We start from the raw sequence: 23,199 nt of genomic DNA, 5'->3' as shown, positions 1-23,199 counted from the left end.
CAAAAAAAGCATGCTAATAAGCTTGCTTATAATTAGCATGCTCTGCAAACTGTTCACATTTTCAAGAAAAAAGCAAGCTTGATTTAAGGTACTGACAGACGTGCTCAAAAAAGCATGCTAATAAGCTTGCTCAAAATTAGCATGCTCTGCAAACTGTTCACATTTTCCAGAAATAAGCAAGCTTGATTTAAAGCATACTCCTAAATAGGCATCAAACGTCGTTTGATTTTTGAGCACGCTCTAAATAAGCATGCTCATTACTTTACACACGTGCTACTAATGAACACTTGCTCAATAAAAGCATGCTTTCGTGCTAGTAATGAGTACGTCTGTCCTTAACTTAAATCAAGCTTGCTAATTTCTTGAAAATGTGAACAGTTTGCAGAGCATGCTAATTTTAAGCAAGCTTATTAGCATGCTTTTTTTGAGCACGACTGTCAGTACCTTAAAGTATCGCATTATTTACGAGTACGAGTTCCGCCGTGGCTCTAGTGCTGCGGAAACGACTCGAAGGGTGAATGATGTGTATGGCGGTCATGTTGCAAAAGTAAACATTTTCGTTCTGGAAATTTCGACCTGCAGAACAAGCCCCGTGAACGGCCTGAGACCCAAGTTGATAATTAAGTATTGAAGGCTATTGTGGAAGCGTATCCATCGCAAACCACGTCCGAGTTAGCTGCAGGCTGCGGTGTTAGTGATAAAACTGTTTTAATTCTCTTGAAGCAAATTGGGAAGATAAAAAGCTTGAAAGATGGGTACCTCACGAATTGACTGAAGCAAACGCGCGGTACATTACTGAACCGCACAATAATGAAGGTATTTTAAACCGAATCATTACCTGTGATGAAAAATTGATTCTTTACCTGCCTGTCCATTTGGCTAAAGCCCGATAGCAATAGCATAGCACTGCCACCAGGAAGGGAGTGGACTGATTGCACTGGTGAAATAACCTTTGTCACAGATTACTGTACCAGTGCAGTGGGCGATGGCGTCGTCACGTCCCGACTCCGGAAAAATATAGCCCAATGAATAAAGTTGGCGTCCACACGCCACTTCGACAAGGCTAAACACCATCCAAACCTGTTGGTGACGTAGAACCTCTTTTAAATTGTAAATTAGGTATTTTGTTTTATTTGTAGTGACCACATACATTAAATAAATAAATCCTAAAATTGTATGCTTCCGAATCGAAATAATTTTTTTTTGTGACAACAACATAACGTACTGCATTTAATATATTACGTAAAGTTATCATAATTTAATTGTTTGTCCTGTGAAATGTGAATATATAGCGCATAATGAGAAATGACTCTCACCTTCTGAGTGATATGTTAAGAATAGATCCCTTTTACGTGGTTCTATATAAATTCATCAAAAAAATCAATACAGTGGGGAAATTATAATAAACAGACTAAAACTATTCAAGAATTTTGAAGAAGACAATTGTCATCAAACATCAAAAAAATTCGAAAACGCGGGAACGAGCAATATGTTTGAATTTTGATATTATATACTATATAGTAATGGCTGATGCCTGATTTATAATAGTAGTGTACAAGTCACTACAAGCACAACCACAAGTGACAAGACACAAGTTACAATCAAGTGTGTCCTTGGCACTTGCGGTCGCTTATCGCGTATTTCTCCGTTTATTCCATTTTTATTTAATTTATGTGAGATTGTGACAATTTTGCGTAGCGAATTTTTAAATACGTATCAATGTTTAATTATCAAGTTGAATATGCTAAATCATCAAAATCAAAATGTAAAGAATGCAAAGAATATATTACTAAAGGAGAAATAAGATTTGGAATTCTAATCAAGGTAAGTAAAAATTAGGTACATATAAACACGGACATAAGCCGTACCCAAAAATATTTTATGATCATGCGACTTGTGTAAGTAAATATATCGTTAGCAATTGCCTCAGGGTGAGATTCAGGTACGAGATTAAAGTCCTATGGGACCGACACCCACCATAAACAACACGAAGTTGCACAAGATATGTTAAGCCATCAACTGATACCCCCCTCAACTTTTATCTATACGTTTTAGAGGTGATTTCAAATATGAATTATAAATCCATTCAAGTAGTATAAAATAGCTGTTGTAGCTAAATAGCATCCCATTACTTATATAATATAATTTTATATCTTACAGTGTAACAGTTATGCATACTGCACACAACTGATTCAAACTTAGTTTATTTTAATGTTTACATTTTACAACTGCATATGCAAACATTTATGATGGGTTAGACATGCCGTTAAATAATTCGAACTCACATTTTGTTTCATAATTTAAAATATTTTTTTTTAGCCACAAGATTTGTATACACCATTATGGCACCATGAAAGATGTTTCTTTAAGACTGGAAAGCGTTTAGGAACAATCCAAAAATTTAAAGATTATAACAAACTTAAACATGATGACCAACTAAGAATAAAGGGAAAACTAGGTATTTTTATTACATCAATTACAATATTATATGTGACCAAATATTAAATATAGATTTATACATCATGTGGTCAGATGACCCATTTTTATTGGCTATTATCAATGTCCCCACAGAATGTTAATATATGTATAAATAATTTACAGTTGATCCATCAGAAGATTTCCCTGCTCCTGTTTTTGACAGTTTAGGTCTGGTATTGAATGAAAGAGATAAAGCCATTCTCTCTGAATATGGCGTAGAAGTGTGTAACAATTCTAGAGCCAGATGCAGACTCTGCAATATTCATATTGTAAAGGCATGTATTAAAAACCTATTAATCTAAAAATGTCTTGTATTAATATCACAAAGTCACGATAATGACATTGCTCCTTTTTCAGAAAGAGTTGCGGATTTCTAAAATTGTATATGAGGAGAAATGTGGTGAAATCAAATATTACTACCATGTGAAGTGTTTTACAAATGTTAGGAATGAATTTAATTTTCCAGGAAGTGGTGAACATTTGCCAGGTTTTGAGATTTTAACAAATAGAAATCAAGAAATTGTTAAAAAATTTATTAGGTATGTGAAATTTAACTTAGATTTTAGTATAGAGTAGTTTCACTTGTCATATTAAATATTGGGTGGTGGATCGGTAACTGTTCTAATTTTATTGGTCCTAATGAAAAAAAGCAAGAAAATAAAGATGTGTCAAGATTGCTTTTTAGTGCATTAACAAATATTATTATTATTTATATAAACACCAAGCAGCTAAATAAGCTGATCCACAATGAATTTGGAGAAACCATCTATCCTATTTTTAGAAGAGTTCAAAGAGGGTTCACTAATTACACTTTCCGGAAGCCTATTTCAGTCTGGCACAACTCGGTTTGGAAGAAAGTCTTCCCCCCAAATGTGTATTTTCATTCAAAGTAAAGAGCTTCTCAATTCCTACTTCCTAAATCATTAAGGTCAAGTGCTTTGTGCTCAGCATAAGATTTGTTTCTGAGTGATCTGATCATTTATGTGACTTTTCTTTGAACACATTCAAGCATACTAATATCCTTTATAAAATAAGGATCCCAAATGCAGAAGGCATACTCTAATAGTGGTCTAATGTAATGTTTATGTATCTTTTAGAGTGTTCTTGGTGAAAGGCATTTTCGTGTATATATATGATTTTCTTACTAAATTGAGCATGGAATTAGCCCTTTTTACAATATTCATGATGTGACATTCCCATTTTAAATCATAACTGATTCTAACACCCAAGTATTCTGCGGTTTTTTCTTTCCTATGTGAAATATTGGTCCAATCAAAAATATCATCTAAGCAGGGTTGCTTGAGATTGGGAGAGTGGATTTTGTTAAGTATTCAATGTTTAATCTGTACTGTTTTTGACGTTCATGGGACTCTTTCATATACTATCATGACTTGAGTAAATAAACAGATGCCATATCAAATATTAACTTTGTTGGTGCTTTACTCAAGATGACTTTAGTAAAACCATGAATTTGTTTTAGACAAGATAACATAGCCCCACCTCATACAGAGTTTGGACCTTCCTCATCAAAGTGTTCCAAGCATATCGAGCAAATTAAATATCAAGATGAACAAAACAAAGAAAATATAGAAGAAAATAGTGCCATTGATACTAAAGTGGTTAAGACTGAAACATCATTTGAATTAGAAAGTGAGGCTGTGAGGGTACAAGACGAACTGTTTCACAAATACAAATCTTGTTTGAGAACTTTATCGAAACAAGATTTACAGATCATATGTAAACGGAATAACCTTTATATGTTTAAAGGAACAGAAGAGGTAATTATATTTTTTTGAATATAAATAAGAGACTCATAAAAGAAGTCTCTCGAAAGATCTTTACTAGATTGATATTTTTTTGTATCAATATTGAACTTTAAATGATTATTTTAGCCTCTAGATCTGTTAGCGGACTGCATGGTCTTCGGTGCTCTGCAGCCATGCCCTAAATGTAACGGACAACTTAGGTTAACGACGTTCTTCTATGAATGTTCAGGTTTGTGTTATGTTCCAATCACTTCATTAAGTTTTCATAAAATGCCCTCACAGTGGTTGAAACTGATAAAGAAGGGTTTCATGAAAAAGCTTACGCCACTGGCCGATTCAATTTAAACTTTTAATATTCTCCGATTTTCACTAGTAATTGAAGTGCTGAGAGAGTGTCTATAAAACCTAAAATATTAATTTCGTCATTTTATTGTCAAAAGTCCAAATGTAATTCCTTGAACTTAAATTAACTTTATTTATATAAGTACCAGGTACACGTCAACGTCAAAAGCTGTTAAATTGATTTTGATAGGGCGTGGCAAAGAGAACAAGAAACTCTCCGCCACTCTTCTCTTCAATTTTATAAACTTGAGCAAATGAATTCCAACGAATTTACGTTCCTATAAACTTAGATTAATTTACGTTTAACGAAACCTTGAATTTATTCAGTGATAATACTCTAATTTCGCTTGAGGGTTTCTTGAACCAATACATTTTGGGGTGACACCACCAAATTCCGCACCTGGTGCCTTTCAAGGTAGCTACGCCACTGCGTTTCCCCATCAGTTAACTGTCGAGTAAACTGGATTATAATAAGGAATGTTATAAAGAAGATACTTCATGATTTTCAGGTTTCATTAGTGAATACTATTGGTGCACATACACGACCAGATCACCGCAGAGGGTTCTTCTCACTGTCCCCGACGAGTTAAAGCATTACTCTGCATTCAAAGATTACGAACCCAGTATCGGCATCAGGATCTTTTCTGATGAACCTTCAGACGACTCCCAACCTTCCCCTCCGAAACGGTAAAAGTCTTTTTTTATGTAATGGGAGGCTCATTTGATGTTAAGTGATACGACGCCCATGGACCCACATTGCCGCCAGAAGGCTCTTGACCTGGCTTTTGTGAATTGATGCTTTCTTTTCTTAAAGGATCCTAAGTCGAATTGGTTCGAAAATACTTTAGTGGGCAGCTGATTCCACATAATTTGCGGAATTATTCTAATTATTTACAGAATAAAAATTGAGGCGACGACGGCGCCGCTCAAGAACGTAATGTTTTATATTCTCATCTCTAATAAAGAAGACAAAGAAACCATAAAATGTCGCGTTCTGAAGTTGGGCGGATGCATCGCCTCCAAGTTGGCGGAGACCGTGGCGGCCGTCATCGCCGCTGAAGAGGATTATCAAAAGAATACTGCCCTCACCGAGAGGATCAAGTTGGGCGGCTTTCACGTGAGTCACTCATCAAACAGTTTAATGGAGGTGAAGAATAATTGAAACTTGTAATGTGTTTTTAATTACAGATAGTGCTAGCGTCGTTTCTCGATGAAGTAGAATCCCTGAAGGATTCCCTCTCCGTCTCCGAGTCTATCGAGCTCATAGAGGAGCATAACATTTCCGAGTTCTCTTCAGATGTGAGAATACGGATTATGATCACACGAGCTTGCTTTTGCACTTTATTTCGTATCTTATTTAATTATTACCTTTCGGCTACACATATACATATCAAAAAAGAAAACACTCAGAAAATATACAAAGCCAAAACAACTACTTGTATAATTTAAATATAAATTAACCAAAACTTAATATTTTAAAGAGAAAATTAAATTGTTCTCAGTATTGTCTTTGATTAACATAATTTTTACCCATCTGAAGAAAACACTTTTTCAAGGGATTGAAACGATGTATTAAAAAATTATAATTACGTGGTCCACGCGAAACGTCGGAAAAATTTAAAATTATGTAAAAATGATTATAAATTTATCATTATTTTATTTCAATCAATTAAAAAGGCTTTTCTTTAAACTAAATTTTTACTTCTGCTAAATAAAGTCCCGTTTGTAAAAATATTTCTTCGCATACACTTCATAAATTGTACCAAATGTCTTAAAACCATTTCCCTTTCAGATCTATTCGCGTGTGCCCAGACAGGTCTTAGAAGGAGAGCCGGTTCGGGTCTCCGGAGGTGTTTACATTTTCAAGTCGGATAAACCTCATATATCCACCCTGAAGGTTAAGGGTGAGGAAATTTGGAAACTACTTTAACACTAACTTTCAGTTTATCCAAAACGTTCGTGTCCGCTGATGGATTGGTTTATTGAATTCTTCAGACGGCATCCCGTTGGTGATGGGAACCGGCCTGGAGCGTTGGGCCCACGTGTACCGCGAGAAGGGCGAGCCCTACTCGGCCACGCTGAACCGGGTCTACGTCGACGCCAGGCACGGGTCCAACGCGAGCTACACCATGCAGCTCTTGGTCGCCGACGTTCAGAAGCGGTCTCTCATCCCTCTCATTGTCCAATTCGAGTTGCAACGTGACGAAAATCTCATTCGGGTCTCGATCGACCTTTCAGATTCTGCGTGATGCGAAGCTACGGACCGACGGGTTCCGAACCGAAGCACCACATGAAAGAATTTGACGATTTAGGGCAGGCGAAAGCTTTCTTCGGGGACGTGTTTTTTAAAAAAACTGGGAACCTCTGGAGTCAGAGACGCAATTTTCAAAAGGTAAAGAAATTTAAACAAAGGTATTTTCGTTTTTACAATTCTTTACAATTCGTAATTGTTTCAGAAATATGGCAAGTTTGATCTGATCAAAATGGCCGACCTGTCGGAAAGGGAGCCCCAGCGGCTTTGTCTCGACTCGCAGAGCGAGTTGCCGCGCGCCGTGCAGGAGCTGATGATACTGCTGTTCGACATGAACATCATGAACAAGACCATCGCCGACATGGACGTGAGTCAGATCTATCCAATACCGAAATCGGTTTTAACTCGAAGATCCGTACAAATGTTGATTTTGACGTTAATGTTGTCCTGCAGGTTTGCTTCGAGAGAAATTCTCAAGATTAAAGCGCTTCAAGTTATGGTAAAACTGTAGTTTTCGTAATTTGTCATTTGTCCGTCACTTGGCGTTCGGTCACTAACAAAAGCACAATTTATTCTTTTAATTATGACTTAAAAAAACACACGATTCTCGGTGGACCACTTTCAGATCGACACCGACAAGATGCCGTTGGGTGTTCTGTCGCTGGAGCAGATCTCGTCCGGCTTCCGCATTTTGAGCGATCTATACGCCATCGTCAGCGAAGGGCGGGAAGACTATTTGAGGATTGAAGAATTGTCCACGAGGTGAGTCGAGAGACATATTTTCAGTTCTGTGAGGCGGATAATTAATGCTTTCGCTTACCGATTTCTTTTATAGATTCTACACCAAAATACCGCACAAAGGCAACTTCAAAGAGTTGATTATGCTGGATAAAGTGGATTTGATCAGGTCGAAGATGTACATGCTCGACGATCTTTCTAAGACCCACGTTTCCTATAAAATATTGCACGAAGGTATACCTTTTTCTATTTCGACCGTTTGAACCGTTTTAATTTTTCTATCTAGATTTAATATTATGACGTAATCTTCTCCGGCTTAAAAATGTTTTTTAGAGATGGATGTGAAAATCGGCCTCATGGAACAGTATTACTTGAAGCTGAAGACCGAAATTGTGCCTCTCGATACCGATTCCCCGGAATACGGCACCATCTTGCAGTACTTGACGAACAGTCAGTCTTCGGCCCATTTCTTCAAACTGAAGGTCGATCAGGTGAGGTCTCTCCGGTCCGCGAATCGGCTCTAGCGGTCGACTTGTCTAAAGGTCGGCGGTTTTCAGATTTTGAAGGTCGAGCGAACGGGTGAAGCGGAGCGCTTCGAGCCTTACGCCGCGTTTTCGAACCGGAAGCTCCTGTGGCACGGCTCCCGGCTCTCCAACATAGCGGCCATTTTGCTGCAAGGTTTGCACCGACATTGATATACAACGTCTATCGAAATATCCTCGGTGAGGTGATGCGGATTTTCATTTCAGGACTTCTCATAGCCCCCGAAGGCGTCGAGAGGACGGGCGACATGTTCGGAAAGGGCATATACTTCGCCGACGTGGTCACAAAGTCCGCGCAATACGCGTACGCGACGCCCGACCACCCCGCCGCTGTGCTGCTCCTGTGCCGGGTGGCCCTCGGGAACATGTAAGGTCACACGTCTCCCGCTAGCTAATTAATATTTATTTATTTATATATACATTCTAAAACATTGTGTATCCTAACAAATACAATAAAATATGACATCACAAATTTAACACAGATCATTAATAAATCATTCAAAGTTGTTTCAATGTTGTTGTTGTTGCAATATTTCAAAGGAAAATACAACCACAAAAAAAAAACTGAAAGATAAAAAATAACAGTAATTAAGAAAAAAAATGAAAACTTAAACCACCTTAAGAGCCTTCAAAACAAAATTACAGTAAGTTGGTTGACTTGTAAAACACATCAATGTTTGCAAATAAGTTGTAAGAGCGAGACAGCCTATTCCCTGGACCATTAAAAGTAGTGGATAATTGAGCACCACTTATCTACCGTCTTGATATTGAATAAAATTGAGATGCACAAATAAAGTTATTCAATATTTCCGTTGGTGACGTTCTATTTATTAGTAAACATTTTCTAGGAAACGTTGTACCGTCAGGGAGCCGGTCACCGAGCTACCGCAAGGTATGAACTCGGTCTGGGGCGTGGGCCGTTTTCAACCGGATCCCGCCGCATCGGAGATTTTAGCCGACGGCACGGAAGTCCCGCTTGGCGCCATAGTTCCTAACACGAGAGACGACCCCGACAAACTTGTACTGGTGCACAACGAGTATCCTTTTGCCTTAATCTTCTCATGTTCATGACGCCCATTCGTCCAGTTTTACAGAAAAAGGCCGAGATTACAGGGATTTTGAATTGTGGTCGGTCAGTATATTAATGCGCGTCATTAGCTAACGAAATCGAAATACGAAGACGTCAATCGCTCACGTATTTATCTTAACCTTAGTATTACAAGTAATAATTCAAACGAGCCTGTTTGGTAACCACTCCATTCAAACTCTTTGACGTACCGTATGTAATGAATCTTTATTATTATCAGTATTTATTTCCTAAATATTCCTCCCAGATATATCGTTTACGACGAAGCGCAAGTAAATTTAAAGTACTTGGTGCAATTACAAATATTATGAACTGTGATATTTTGGTGCTATATTTACTTTTAAAATAATATTATGTTTCACTGACTTATAGTAATTATATAAATCCAATTTTAAAGCAACTGCTGTTTTATTTTTCACTTTCTAGTTCTGTGTGATCTTAAGTAGCTGTCTATTCATGGACTTACAATAAAATATAAATGCGATTTCGTGTTTTATTGAGTATTCCTCATTTAACAACGTTTAGTAACGTCAAATTTTTAAGTCCATATATATATATATATATCAATTACAGTAAAGGGTCTGTGCTTTTCGTATATATGCAATGGCAATTGTCAGTGTCACACTTGACAAACAGGTATGGCGTAGTAGGGATATTGAAAACAAAGGTTAGCTGTATAATATCAAAGTAATATTATTTCAAATAATGTTTGCACTTTCTCTTTGAACTATAAATATTAGGGTAAATTTTGCAGTGCGACATTAGAATTAAAATTATAATAAAATTCTATTTTCTTTGTAAAGTATATCTTTCGAGTGTTGTGAACATGGATGCGGATATAGTAAAATGGAGCAACAAAGAAGTTGTTGAATTATTACATAAAGAGAAATTAAGTAGTTTAATTGTAGAAATTTGCAAATCTCAGGATATCGACGGACGATGTTTGCTATCTTTTTTAGACAGAGATTTTTACGACTATCCATTTGATAAGTTAAAACTTGGTGATCGAAAAAGATTTATTTTATTAGTGAAAAAGTTGCAGAAAAATAATAGAAATGCTATGTGTGAGCTGGGTTTATTTGATGATTCATTATCCAATCCCGCGACAAATATAAACTTTGTGGGCACCAATCTATCACATTTAAGTTATAATCTTCATAGTCAATTACAAAATGAGGTGTATGGAAGAAGTACAGACTGCGTGACCAATTACACAGACATAAAGGCATCAAAATTAAAACCAGAGATATGGAAAACAGCCATTGCATTGGGTAAATATTAATAAAAAAATTTTTGGTTTGCTTGGATTGTATTGTGTTAAAAAAATTGTTATTTCCAGGCTATCTTTTCTTAGTGACCTGGGTGACGGCTGTGGTCATGGTAATAGTGCATGATAAGGTCCCAGACATGAAAAAGTATCCACCCCTTCCTGATCTCTTCCTAGATAATGTGCCCCATATTCCATGGGCTTTTGATATGTGTGAGATTACTGGTTCTCTACTTATGGCTATTTGGCTAATAGTACTTTTCTTTCATAAACATAGGTAAGTTACATAATGATATGTGTAGCTCTATTAAGCATATTCTGTAAATAGTTTAAATCTGATTTAATTTGAGTAATGTGAATCAATTTATTGCTCTATTTGTACCTAGGAAAAAAGATTAAATAACAATAAAAGGGGCTGATTTATATTTCTATACTCATTTTATATTCTATCTAATAATACTGTTGTAAAATATGTCTGTCACTTCCACATAAGAGTCCAAAGAACCTAAATTATGACCTACCTTTCTTTTTTAGGTTTATAATTCTTAGAAGGTTTTTTGCTTTGGCTGGGACCGTGTTTCTGTTGAGATGTTTTACAATGCTAATAACATCGCTGTCCGTACCCGGCTCTCACTTAAAGTGTGAGCCTAGATTCTATCCACCTGCCGATGACCTGACTGTCTGGGGGCGAAGACTTCAGCAGGCTTATGACATATGGAGTGGTGCTGGAATGTCAGTCAGGGGTGTGCGGACTTGCGGTGACTACATGTTCTCTGGGCACACAGTGGCTTTGACTCTACTCAATTTCTTTATCACTGAATGTGAGTATTTTTAATCGTGGATATTTATTAGATGTGTTTATATTACATACTTATATTATTATAGAAGTTACCATGGAGTTCTTTGTGTAAGGTTGTACAAGTTTTTTATAAGACAACAAATTTGTTTTTTAAATGTAATGTGTGTATTATGTATGTAATTTTATAATAACACAGTGGCAACATCATAAAGGTATTAATTGGGATTAAAACTTAGGGATTCAGGCTTTTGCTTGTCTGAAATATGTGCTTTACTAATGATTATTTTCTTCATATTGTAGGGTGGGTATAAAGACCTACCCAATTGTCCATGACCTACATCAATTGTTAGATAAAAATCAATTAATATATTCGTGATTGAGAATAATAATTAGCATCAGTAACCATTGTTGCACCAGGAATATTTAAACATATTTTATAGATACAATTTCACTGTTTCGTGTCATTTAAATAATTATTCTAATTTTCATCCGTTGTTAAGGAAATAAAGTTTTTGCATTCTAAGTCTAAAGTTTGGCGTACGTCATTTTATGGCGATTTCTTGCTGCCTCAATTCGGTTCCTGGATCTTGCGTAAACATTTATATTTGCGAAGAACTAGGACGCCTCACGTTAAAGTTATATTATTATTTGAATGTCTAAGAATAATATAAGTTTAACGTTGTCACCGATTCCTAAATGAATGTAATCAATTTTATCTTGTTGTACCACTGACATAATTGTGATTTGCGGACTTCGATTTGCGCATAAGGAAGTGCGAGATTGTTAATTTGTTTACATAACGAAATGGCACCATTGCCTCTGTACAATTACGTCAACTTAGACTAAATCAAAATAAATATGTTTATTATTGCCTTGCTGTCGCCTGCTTGACGATAAAGTAGCGTACGTATAATTCGTCATTTTGATTGCTATACATACTACACTGCTACACTAGCTTAAAATGCAATTCTTACAAAGAACTATCTTTTATCTATGACCAGCTATGTTTTGTATCGAAGCAATAAAAATATTTTCCTAAGATAACCTAATAATTATGAATGTTTACGTAACATCTTGCCTTATTATAAATCTGCTTTGTACGCAGAATGGGGTGAGTCAACACCCTCGTGAATTTTCTTCGAAGTTCAGTTTTGAAACTTTTATGTAAATTTCCGAGTTTGAGTTAGAAACGTTCAAAGGTTAGAACGAAGTTTGTTTGCCCATAGTCAATAAACTAACAGATACATACATATATGTTCGCAGATACTTCCCGAAGCCTGTACCTGATGCATATACTGACGTGGGTTATGAACATGTTCGGTATTTTCTTCATTTTGGCTGCGCACGAGCACTACTCCATCGACGTCTTCATCGCCTTCTACATAACGTCGCGGCTCTTCCTCTATTACCACACGCTGTCGAACAACCAGGCGCTCATGCAGAACGATTCTTCTAGGTATATCCGCACATTTTATACTTGAATCCTGTGTGTGGGAATCAAGGTTATTGTGAGATAAAGTAAAACTTAAAGCTGAAGATTGCAATAGGGTACTGGTTTTCAGGACTCGCATATGGTTTCCGCTGCTGTCTTTCTTCGAATCCGAGGTGGACGGCATCGTGCCAAACGAGTACGAGGGTCCCGTGACGATCCTGAACAACTTAAAGCAGTGGTTCGTCCAGCTCGTGACGGACGTGAAGACCTCATCGATGGCGAAGATAGCGGGAACCAAGCTTCAAGAGGGTGCGGCCATGGGGGAGTACTCCGTTGTCAGACTCGTCGACGGCATCAAGAGGAACCTCAGTCTCGTGGAGGAGTTCAAGAACTCGCGCCAGAGGCTCGTCACCCTCGACAAGAACGTGCAAGCCTGCTTGCTGGACGAGCTCCCCGACGGTGAACACAGAATTGAGGACCTGAGCGAGTCCTTTCGCAGAGACTTCAGCGATCCACCCTCACCGGTCGTCAAGAAAAATAAATGAAACATCTTAGAGGCTATTTCGTAGTAAGATTTCGGGAACACGTACGCCGAGACTTCAGATACCTGAGCGTTATACATTTCCATTGTAGATTTTATATCAAGTTATTCCATATTTATTGTTAAGTTAAGAAATTAGGAAATTTTTAAGGAATTTATTTGCTCAAAGTAATAATCATGAAATATATTATGCTTTCATCTTTGTGAGTTTCAATAGCCACCTGCTTTATTTCCAATTCATAAAAGTTTTGGTAATATTAACTTTCCAGATAAATTAAACCATAAACACGAAATTGGTTTAATATTAGCATTAATGGTTTTGAGTCATTGTACAAATAATAAAATGCACTCATATATAAATTATATTTGACACAGGGTAAAATCGGTCATTATTATTAAATAAAAAATATCACGATTACGAGTAGTAAAATTTCGAAATACAAGAAACCTGTAAATCTATGTGACTTTTATTTTTCATTTTTCAACATCTGAACGTTTAAATAACCACCAAAAAAATGATTGCAGACATATTTGTATACCATGCTTAAAAAAATATACACATTTAAGAATCTGAGCTAATTCTGATTTTGATAAATATTTCTATAAACTGCGACGGATTCTCGGATTTAATCAAAGAGAATACATATTTTGAAAATGAGCTTATCTTATATAAATGTTAAACAAAAAATGCGAGTTGTGGATAAACTTAGCACCGTTTAATCCACGCCGAGCTCTAACTTGCGCGTGTCGCGTATTTAAACTCCAACTCAAAATAACTTCACATCTCTCTCTTTAGTCGGCAGCTCATTTCTGAGCGTCGTGGTCAGCAACGAAACATTTAGCGCGGACTATCTGCTTCCACCGGTTTCTGTCCAGCGCTTCTCTTATGACGTTGTATAGCTTTGAAGACGATGAGTCTTTCACTTGATCGGTCCATCTGGTTGGTGAACGGCCACGTGATCTTTTGCCTTCTGTGTTACCAACCACGATCAGCTTCTCCAAGTTCTCATCGCCTTTGCGCATTGTGTGGCCGAAATACGATACGATTCGCTGCATACGGTAGACAAGCGAGTTCGTATGCGAAGTTGGGTCAGGATTGATGTGTTGGTGCGCTTCGCAGTCCACGGTATTCTGAGCATTCGCCGCCAGCACCACATCTCAAAGGCATCGATTCTTTGTCGTTCTCGAGCCAGGATGGTCCACGTTTCTACTCCATACAGGAAGATAGGGAAAACTAGAGCCCGTATCAGTCTTATTTTAGTTTTGATGCCAATTCCTCTTTTCTTCCAGATGTTGCCTAAACGTGGAAGCTTACCTACTGGCTCGATCCACTAACATCAGTTTAGTTTTTGTTCTGTTCACTGCGAGGCCTATGTTTGTACTTTCTAGCTGGAGTCTTTGGAACAGTTCTTCCATATTTTCCATGAATGTTGCCAGAAGAACCGTGTCGTCGGCATATCGTAAGTTTGCTATTCTCTTTCCGCCTACTGCAAAACCCTTCTCCCAATTTTCCATTGTCTTCCGAATAATGTACTCTCCATATATGTTAAATAGTGCGGGTGACAGAATGCAGCCCTGTCTCACACCTTTTTTTGTTTGGAACATATTGGAGTATTCAGTGCCCATCCTGATGAAGGAACGGTTTTCGATGTACAAATTCTGTATTAAAGCTACGAGGTGTTCAGGAATCCCATCTCAAGTAGAACCCTCCATAGTTTATCCCATTGCACACAGTCAAAGGCTTTTGTATAGTCAACAAAGCATAAGATCACGGGAGTGTTGAATTCCCTACTCTTTTCAATGATTTGGCGAATGTTAAGGATTTGTTCCCGCGTTCCTTTGCCTCTAACGAAGCCTGCCTGCTCCTCAGGTATTTGTCGGCTAAGGTAGTAATTAAGACGTCGGTTAATTACATGGAGGAGGATCTTACTCGCATTAAATATCAATGCTATAGTTCTGTAATTCCCACAGACTTTAGAAGAGCCTTTCTTGTGCAGAGGTATAAACACCGATTCTGTCCAGTCATTTGGCCACCTTCCAGACCGCCAGATGGTGTTGCAAATCTTGATTATAGCCTTTGTACCTCGGTGACCTGGGTTTTTTAATTTTTCGGCTGTCACAGCATTTTTACCTGGCGATTTATTGCACTTGAGAGCTTTGATGGCATGCTCAATTTCAGATGGTAGAATATCAGGGTCTTCTGTTGCCCATGAGTTGCTCTTGCTAATCCCTTCAGCGTCATATAGTTCCGCGTAGTAGTTCTTCCAGCGGTCCAACACTTGAGCCACATCTGTAATTAGACGCCCATCTGTACCTTCGATAGCACAGGTAGGCTTACGAGTACCAGTCAGTTCTTTTACTTTTTGAAAAAGATATCTGGATTCGTTTTTCAAAGAGTGCTGTTCGATTTCGAGACAGATTTCGTTGATGTGATGTTCATAGTCTTTCCGACAGTAAAGTTGAACCAGATGGCTCAAATCTGCATACCGTTGCTGATCTTCTATCGAGCGAATACCATTTTCCTTTAGTTCCCGTCTCTCTAGGATGACTTTGGCCGTCTTTGGTGTTATGAAATCTTTCATTACGGGTTTCACTAGCATGTTTTCTCTAACTGTTTCTTCGATCACCCTTTTGAGACTCTCCCATTTGCTGTTACTATCTCTCTCTTCATTATGAAACACATCCATTTTCTGAGCAATACCTTGTCTGAATCCATCGGCGTTTGACGTTGCATATTTGGACCCTGCTTAGGTTTACATATTCTCTTAAAACGCACTTGCACAGTTGCCACAAGGAGCTGATGATCGGATCCACAGTCAGCATCCGGGTAAGTAGTAGCGTTCGTCACCGAGCTTCTCCATCGGGTCCCTATTAATATATAGTCTATTTGATTTCGACATCTGTCGCCAGGGGATACCCAGGTGTACAGTCTTCGGATGTGTTTCTTGAAGCATGTATTGGTGATGGTTAAGTTTTCTTCACAGCAAAACTGTAGCAAACGCTCGCCTCGATCATTACGTTCTCCGATCCCAAATCTGCCCGCAATACGACGAAGATGGTCATCGTCTGTTGTTATCCCAACTTTGGCATTGAAGTTCCCCAGAACTTTTTGAAAGTTCTTTCAGTGTCTTACTCAGCGTTTCGTAAAAGTTCTCCACTTCTTCTACAGTAGATTGCGATGTGGGCGCATATACCTGTACGATGTTTAGCTTACAAGGTATGGTGTTGATTTTAACTGTAATTATACGATCACAAACTGGTTTATATCCTATAACACACCTGTTCAGCGATCGCGGCACAACAAAGGCCACTCCTCTGCTATGTTCGAGTTCCGGGCCCGAGAAATATACTGTACTTCCTAGGTCTGTTGTAAAATGACCCTGTCCTTTACAGTGTGTTTCGCTTAGCCCTAGCAGGTGAATATTCTTTCTGTGCATTTCGTTTTCCACAATTCGCAGTTTACCTGATTGATTAAGAACGCGCACATTCCACGTTCAGATGAGATGGGCATGACGAATCGATTTGTAGATGTTAGTTTCATCAGTAGCTGAATTTCCATGCGGCGCCTGACGATCCACTGCCGCATGGCCCGTAGCATATTTTACACCACTTCTCCCGGGAAGATGGCGCCGGGCGTCATCCGGATTGCCAGACATACCGCTTTCTGTTCTTAGACCTTTCATGCTGACTCTCTTGGGAAATTAGGAGTGGTGGTTTCCCGTTGCCTTCCACTCCCAGACATTTTTGAAGTTATTTATACTTCAAGGCCGCTGTTGCCTCTTCTGTTGGTTGCCCAGCCGGTTGTATGGATATACCGCCATTGCTCGGTCGCTAGAGCCTCGTCCGTTATCTAGCAGGGAGTACCGCGGCCGGTGCCGCCGTCGGCCATTCATAACGAACCACCAACGCGTGCAGGTGAGATTGACTGTAGGGCCGGTAAAGATGTTATTTCCGTTCTCCCCTTACTCCCCAACTTCACATAGACACACAAATTCACATAGGGAAACAAGTACACAACGTCAGAAAAGAAGTTAATTGTAAATTTATTACCAGTTCGCAAGCGGGCCTAGCGGGCGGGTTCCTCGCGCGCCGTGGGATAGACATTATAAATATGGGAGCTTTTTGGAAATCTACTATTTTTTTGACGTTCATAAGTGTACGTTATGTTAGATACATGAATAATATCCGTCACTTCCGGGGTGGACTTCTTTGACGCAACCTGGTAGTAGTATTTATAGCAACATTTAGTAGTCATCCTCTTTAATGATCACAATATATCCTTGTATTTGTGCTAATAATAACGTTGAAAGCTCTTCAAAAGATAATTTGGCATTTCCATTAATTCTTAGTAAGTAAATGTCTTTTTGCTGATTTGACTCCAGCTTCCCATAAACCGTCATAATTAAATCTCAAGTAAGTCCTATGATTTTAATAACTTTGTCTAATTTAAATTCCAATGAATCTTCAGTTTTGTTGTTTTCTTGAATGTGTTCTTAGTACTTCTTCAGAATTACTTGACCATTTTTTTTATTTTGATACCGCCTTTTTCTAATATCTCTTGAATATCTCATATGTAAAATTGTGTCACGGGGTTAGTAACCGAACTCCTCCGAAACGGCTCGACCGATTCTCATGAAATTTTGTGTGCGTATTGGGTAGGTCTGAGAATCGAACAACATCTATTTTTCATCCCCCTAAATGTTAAGGGTGGTCCACCCCTAAATTTTTTTATTTATTTTTTAGACAAAATTTTTCGTTTTTATTTTTTTACGATACACCATACAATTTTCACCCCTCTACAATCATCCCTTATGTTTTTTTTGTTAATTATAAACTTATTAATTTTTTGACACAAAAACATGGCAAAACAACGTTTGCCGGGTCAGCTAGTGAACATATAACTTTTTTGCCTACACTACATCCTCAGGTTCCCCCTTTAAATCACCAACATAAATAATAGCTTTCAAAAAATAATAATTGCTTTCATAGCTTCAGAATACTTAAAATCACTGGAACATTCATCGTCGGCTAACCTTAATAGGGTTCCTACAGCAAGGAATGGAGCTGCAGCCGTTCCAAATGGGCGTTAATTAACGATGCATTGTAATTTTGTGTGTTCCTCGGACATCTTTACCATTCTGTACATCTTCATTATATCACCGACAAAGCAAATATAATGTTGTCTCCATGTGATAATTAAACTTCGAAGGTCTTGTAAGGTGGGTGGACCATGGATGGCCACAGTAACGAATAAACCGATCTTATTAATTAATTTACTAGATAAATGAAAGAAACAAATTATTAATTAACACTTTGTTTTATTGTGGAATATATAAATTACTTTTTTTATTGTAGACGTAATCACTATTTCTTAAACTTAACTTTTATAAAGCTCTTCCAAACGGCTTTGCAAGAAACAGGGCTGCATACAAGGCCAATATTATAAATCAGCCGTTGAACTTAATTCAACTAGAATTTGAAACTAGAATTGTTATAATCAAAATATCCGCTTTTACTAAAACTACATAAAAAGTCCTTTCACTTAAACGAAAAATATAATGCTTAACATATTATTATAATCTTCTTTAATAAACTCAACGAACATTCCTTGAACATTATCGTATAACTAAGAACTTAAAATATATTACTCATAAAAATTATTCAAAAATTATAGTAGACTATTATTTCGATAACAAATGAGTATCCAATCCGTTTTGCTATATAATTAAATATATTTTTTTATAGCCTTCTTGTAATAATAATTCTAATGGGTCTTTGTAAGGCCAAAATGTTCCTAAGTAGGCCAAACTAACAATTATCATTTATGACAGCCTTTTTTACTAAGTACCTACTCTAAATTATTACGAACTTAAAATGATACATAGTTAGTCTTGTAGTCAGGAATATTTAAAATCAACCATTCCTAAGATTAAAAAACGAAATAAGATATCTCATTTTCTAGGTTTTGATACTGACATTCTTGAAACCTGAAATTATGCGTATAAAATTTAACCCTTTCCTGCATTTTGGTACAAATATGATCCACACCGTTCTTTGATCAATATTTCATGTTTGAATAAATAAAACTTAGTTTTCTTCAAGAAGGATCATAAACGGTACATACGCTTCCATACTAAATACTAACAACACCATCTCTGAGTAAATAACTGTACTAAAAATGAGTTGCAAGTTAGGACATATTTCGACCGGTGCCCCGCGTAAGTGTCTTTTTAAAATTCGTTTAAAAATAGTTATCATCCCAATTTCTATTAGTAAAAATACGTAACGTAGGTGAAATATTGCAACTTATCTGGACAAGGTAAGGTTTTCTGTATTTTTATGATTTTACTCTGCGAAAATGTTATTTTAAGGTTTGAACTAAATATGAGCTAACATGCAGAAATATTCCTTTTACTGTTGGTTTATATTTGGTACATTATGCATTAACGTAATACTTGCGGACTGTGGTTTTTTTTTATTTCAATGAAAGGCAGCAGGTTCGATTATCGCATGAAAAACATTTTTTTATAATTAGAGATATAGAAAATTTATTTTTAACATCAATAAATACCTATGTGATTCAGGCTGAATGGAATCTAAATGAACAACACCCCATTCGGATGAAATACTAAGAGACTCAATTTTTAGATTCATATTGTTTTGTTGTAGGACATATAATGGACCCAATAAAATTTTATGGTGGTGTACATACATACCATCATTCAAAAACTTCCTAACGGCACCACTGATGAAAAGGTTTCTGATTATAATAACTACAGAAAACGGGCTAGGAATCGGCCACCTATAGGTAATACTACCTGAATCAGATTCTGACATGGAAGGCGAAATTCCATTATCAGAACTTACCAGTACCAGTTCACGTAACGCAAAAACTAGATGGAGGGACAGCTTTTTAGAGAAAACAGAAACAGAAATTCAGTTATTAGGCAATACCAGCTTGCCTGCTGATATAACGGAATTAGAGTTATCATCCTGTAATCGCTTTGAAGAAATTAAACGTTTCTTACATTTCAATGATAACTCAACCCAAATTCCCAAAGGTCAGGTTGGCTATGATCTATGACCTACGTTGGCAGCAAACCCATGACCGAAGTGAGACGTTACGATAAAAAAGAAAAAGTGTACCAAGCTGTTCCCCGACCAAAGGCAAATGTAACGACATACAACACGCATATGGAAGGTGTGGGTCAGGGAAGCTAAGGGAAAGCAACGCGAGCGACTCGCCGCCGCGTCTGTGTTCTTGAGTTTGATGGAGCATTGTCTGAATGGAAGGAATTTATCTTCACATTACTCTAACTATGACTTTTTAATACTTGGCCTTCAAAGGAGCATGGCCTTCCATGGTCTAGCCACCTTATTACAGGGCCAACCAACATCGTTCAAGATATCCGATGCATCAGAAATTACTCGAACCTTCGTTGTATCTTTGTCTTGTCTACTAAGACACATGCGGTATTAACCGCATTTATGTTGTAATTAACTGATGAAAAAAAAAATCAAATAATAAAACAATGATAATATGTATTTACTGTAATTTATTATAAGAAAAAAATTGTTAAAAATGTCTTTATTAATATTAAGAATTGATGAATAAATGTAATAAACTAAAATTACAATACAAAAGCACTGACTAAGCGAGAAAACGCATATAAGGGTAGAATTTAGCACCTTAAGACTCGTTTGCTTGAGTCTCGATCTTGGCATTTCTTAACATGTTAAATGTCATGTCTGCCATGAAATATCATATATACCTGACAGTTCATAAAGAGCATTTGTAGTTTGCTCGTTTTATTTATATAAATACATCCAGATCAAAACTTTAAAGTAAATTATGCAGAAAATAATAGGCAAATATAATCCTCGTAGAAAGAGGCACGCTATCTAAAAGTTAATAAGGATTACAACCAATATTCAATCCATTATTAAATTATTCATAAAAATAATACAATGTCAAAATATATCTCTTACATTGAATTATATCTAAAGCGATGTAGGCCACTTTATAATAATGTAAACATACATAGCTACATAACACAAAATCTCAACAATACTTTTGTTATATACAATGATTTGATATAATTTTGCAATAATGTGAACAATGATTATAAATAATGATAAATGAGTACTGCTTAGTGCTATAATTGATTTGAGCTGATAAGCAATAAAACAGACTGACTATTCGGCAGATACTGCCTTTTCACTTTCAATGAGAGCTTCAGAAAGGTTTTCCTTTGTCTGTTGAATGTCGTCTTTTTCATTTGATGGCTCACGGGAACTGATAACTCCATTTTCATGGCCATTTTCGTCGTTAGCAGGAGATGTTTCTTTCGGAGAAATATCTACTTCAGGTTTTAACCTATTTTCAGAATCTTCATTATCAACTGAGGGGTCCTCCAATAGATTATTATCCAGTTCTGTGTTCATAGCTTGTATCTCTTCATTGGCAGAAGCCTCTTCATTAGCCTCATTATTTCCATTATCTGCAGAAGCATCAACATTGGAGTTGTTATATGTTTTTTCTATACTGGCTTCCTTAACACTGCCATTCACAATACTCATCTGCAAATAAAAGAACATTAACCAATTTCCAAAATGAGAAATCTATAAAATTTCCATCTAGCATTTCCACTATTACCAACCTCATAATCAGGACCAGAAAGGGATTCAGATTGTATTTCCAACTTCAAATATTGTTCCAAGGTATCCACTTCATTAGCCATATCAAATTGGTCATAATCCTGAATATAAATATGATACATAAATTTTAAAAAATAGATTGGGTGTAGCTTATAAGCTTTTTCTAAACTAATTTAAAAAGATCTTTTAACTGCATGAAGCTTAAATATAAGTAAATTACTATAAGCTTATTACAAAAGACTGTATTTAAAAAAATATTGGAAACTGTCGACCAGGACGGGAGTAGTTAAAAAGTTACTTTTATAGTTTAATAATACTTTAAGTTATATTTAGCATGCACTTTAAACTAATTTGTATTCACACACAAGATGATTTTGCTAAATAAAAATTAATAATAAAGAAATTGATTCACATCAATGATTGTACAGAGGCCTTAAGCATGGATTCCACACATATGTTTCTTAGGAAATACTTATATCTAGACTTAAGTAGTCTTATTACTTAGTAATATGACTACTTAAAGATGTAGATAACTAATAGATAAGAATGACGTTTTTATATATATTAACATTTATTTTTCAATCTGTTTATTATTGTTTATATCAGAAAACAACAATCCATAATCCTTATTTTCTTCAATGTTATTTTAAAACTAAGCAAACCCAGTATAACCATAAGTTCCTAATACATTAGTCATAATATTATGATGCTGATGTCATCATCAGCCAACAAACAAAATTGGTTTATGGCAGGAAATACAAATTTTAAAGTTTTTTTACCCCACAATACTCTTCATCATTAAATATTTGCGGTGGCAGCGGTGATCGAGGATTAGGGTCGCTCACAGTTCCGCCGTTACATTTCGCGTTGTTTTGCATAAAATCCTTATCATCCTCTTTACCCGGTTCCGTTATGTCGATGACTTCGTACTTAATATTTTTCGAATCTAATATCATCAGTACTCTTTGCTGTCTTTTTTTCACCTATAACAGAACATTGTTAAAAATTAAGCAAATTCTGAATCAGCTTTGTAAAACCTAAAAAGAAAACATTCCAACCAACGGCTTATAATTTACTCACTTCTTTGTTTCCTGAAATACCACTTATGTAAACCTTGACAACCATAATGTTTTATTTTATTTCTTTTGTATTAAAGGGGTAGAAATTGTTTTTAATTACAATTTATCAATTAGACGAAAATAAGGCTTGGCTTTCAAAATAGTTCCCGATTACAGAAGTTTCCTATTTGCTACTGTCAATGTCATGTATATGTATAGTCACTTCACACATTGACATTT

The 23,199-nt window shown here is 36.6% G+C and overlaps 3 protein-coding genes across 4 annotated transcripts; 2 read left to right on the top strand and 1 right to left on the bottom strand.

Moving 5' to 3' along the window:
- Positions 1-1,586: 1,586 nt before the first annotated feature.
- Positions 1,587-9,606, top strand: LOC110995857 (poly [ADP-ribose] polymerase). Its single transcript, XM_045630438.1, has 20 exons — positions 1,587-1,824; positions 2,320-2,458; positions 2,602-2,753; positions 2,836-3,017; positions 3,959-4,256; positions 4,371-4,473; positions 5,096-5,273; positions 5,484-5,703; positions 5,775-5,885; positions 6,379-6,490; positions 6,582-6,747; positions 6,825-6,978; positions 7,043-7,204; positions 7,463-7,599; positions 7,673-7,809; positions 7,909-8,066; positions 8,133-8,253; positions 8,325-8,484; positions 8,966-9,154; positions 9,452-9,606. The coding sequence occupies exons 1-20, from the start codon at positions 1,720-1,722 to the stop codon at positions 9,513-9,515; spliced, it is 3,048 nt and encodes a 1,015-aa protein (XP_045486394.1). The 5' UTR covers positions 1,587-1,719; the 3' UTR covers positions 9,516-9,606.
- Positions 9,607-9,830: 224 nt separating this feature from the next.
- LOC110995871 (ceramide phosphoethanolamine synthase) lies at positions 9,831-13,700 on the top strand. 2 transcript variants are annotated; one of them, XM_022263255.2, is made up of 5 exons: positions 9,831-10,475; positions 10,544-10,748; positions 11,006-11,292; positions 12,534-12,726; positions 12,833-13,700. In XM_022263255.2, the coding sequence occupies exons 1-5, from the start codon at positions 10,031-10,033 to the stop codon at positions 13,245-13,247; spliced, it is 1,545 nt and encodes a 514-aa protein (XP_022118947.1). In that variant the 5' UTR covers positions 9,831-10,030; the 3' UTR covers positions 13,248-13,700. The 2 variants fall into 2 exon arrangements, with proteins under 2 accessions (XP_022118947.1, XP_045486448.1); XM_045630492.1 differs by lacking the exons at positions 9,831-10,475; positions 10,544-10,748; positions 11,006-11,292 and adding an exon at positions 12,006-12,173.
- A 7,082-nt stretch (positions 13,701-20,782) lies between these two features.
- LOC110995881 (SH3 domain-binding glutamic acid-rich protein homolog) lies at positions 20,783-23,157 on the bottom strand. The gene is made up of 4 exons (XM_022263270.2): positions 22,982-23,157; positions 22,681-22,884; positions 21,904-22,002; positions 20,783-21,823 (listed from the first exon to the last, which is right to left on the bottom strand). Exons 1-4 carry the CDS (start codon positions 23,024-23,026, stop codon positions 21,440-21,442), a joined length of 732 nt encoding a protein of 243 aa, XP_022118962.2. The 5' UTR covers positions 23,027-23,157; the 3' UTR covers positions 20,783-21,439.
- Between the last annotated feature and the right edge of the window lie 42 nt (positions 23,158-23,199).

Source organism: Pieris rapae, chromosome 12 (assembly GCF_905147795.1).
Source record: "Pieris rapae chromosome 12, ilPieRapa1.1, whole genome shotgun sequence".
Lineage (NCBI taxonomy): Eukaryota > Metazoa > Arthropoda > Insecta > Lepidoptera > Pieridae > Pieris > Pieris rapae.
Note: the sequence above shows the minus strand (reverse complement) of the source record. Positions and strands in the feature narration are given on the sequence as shown.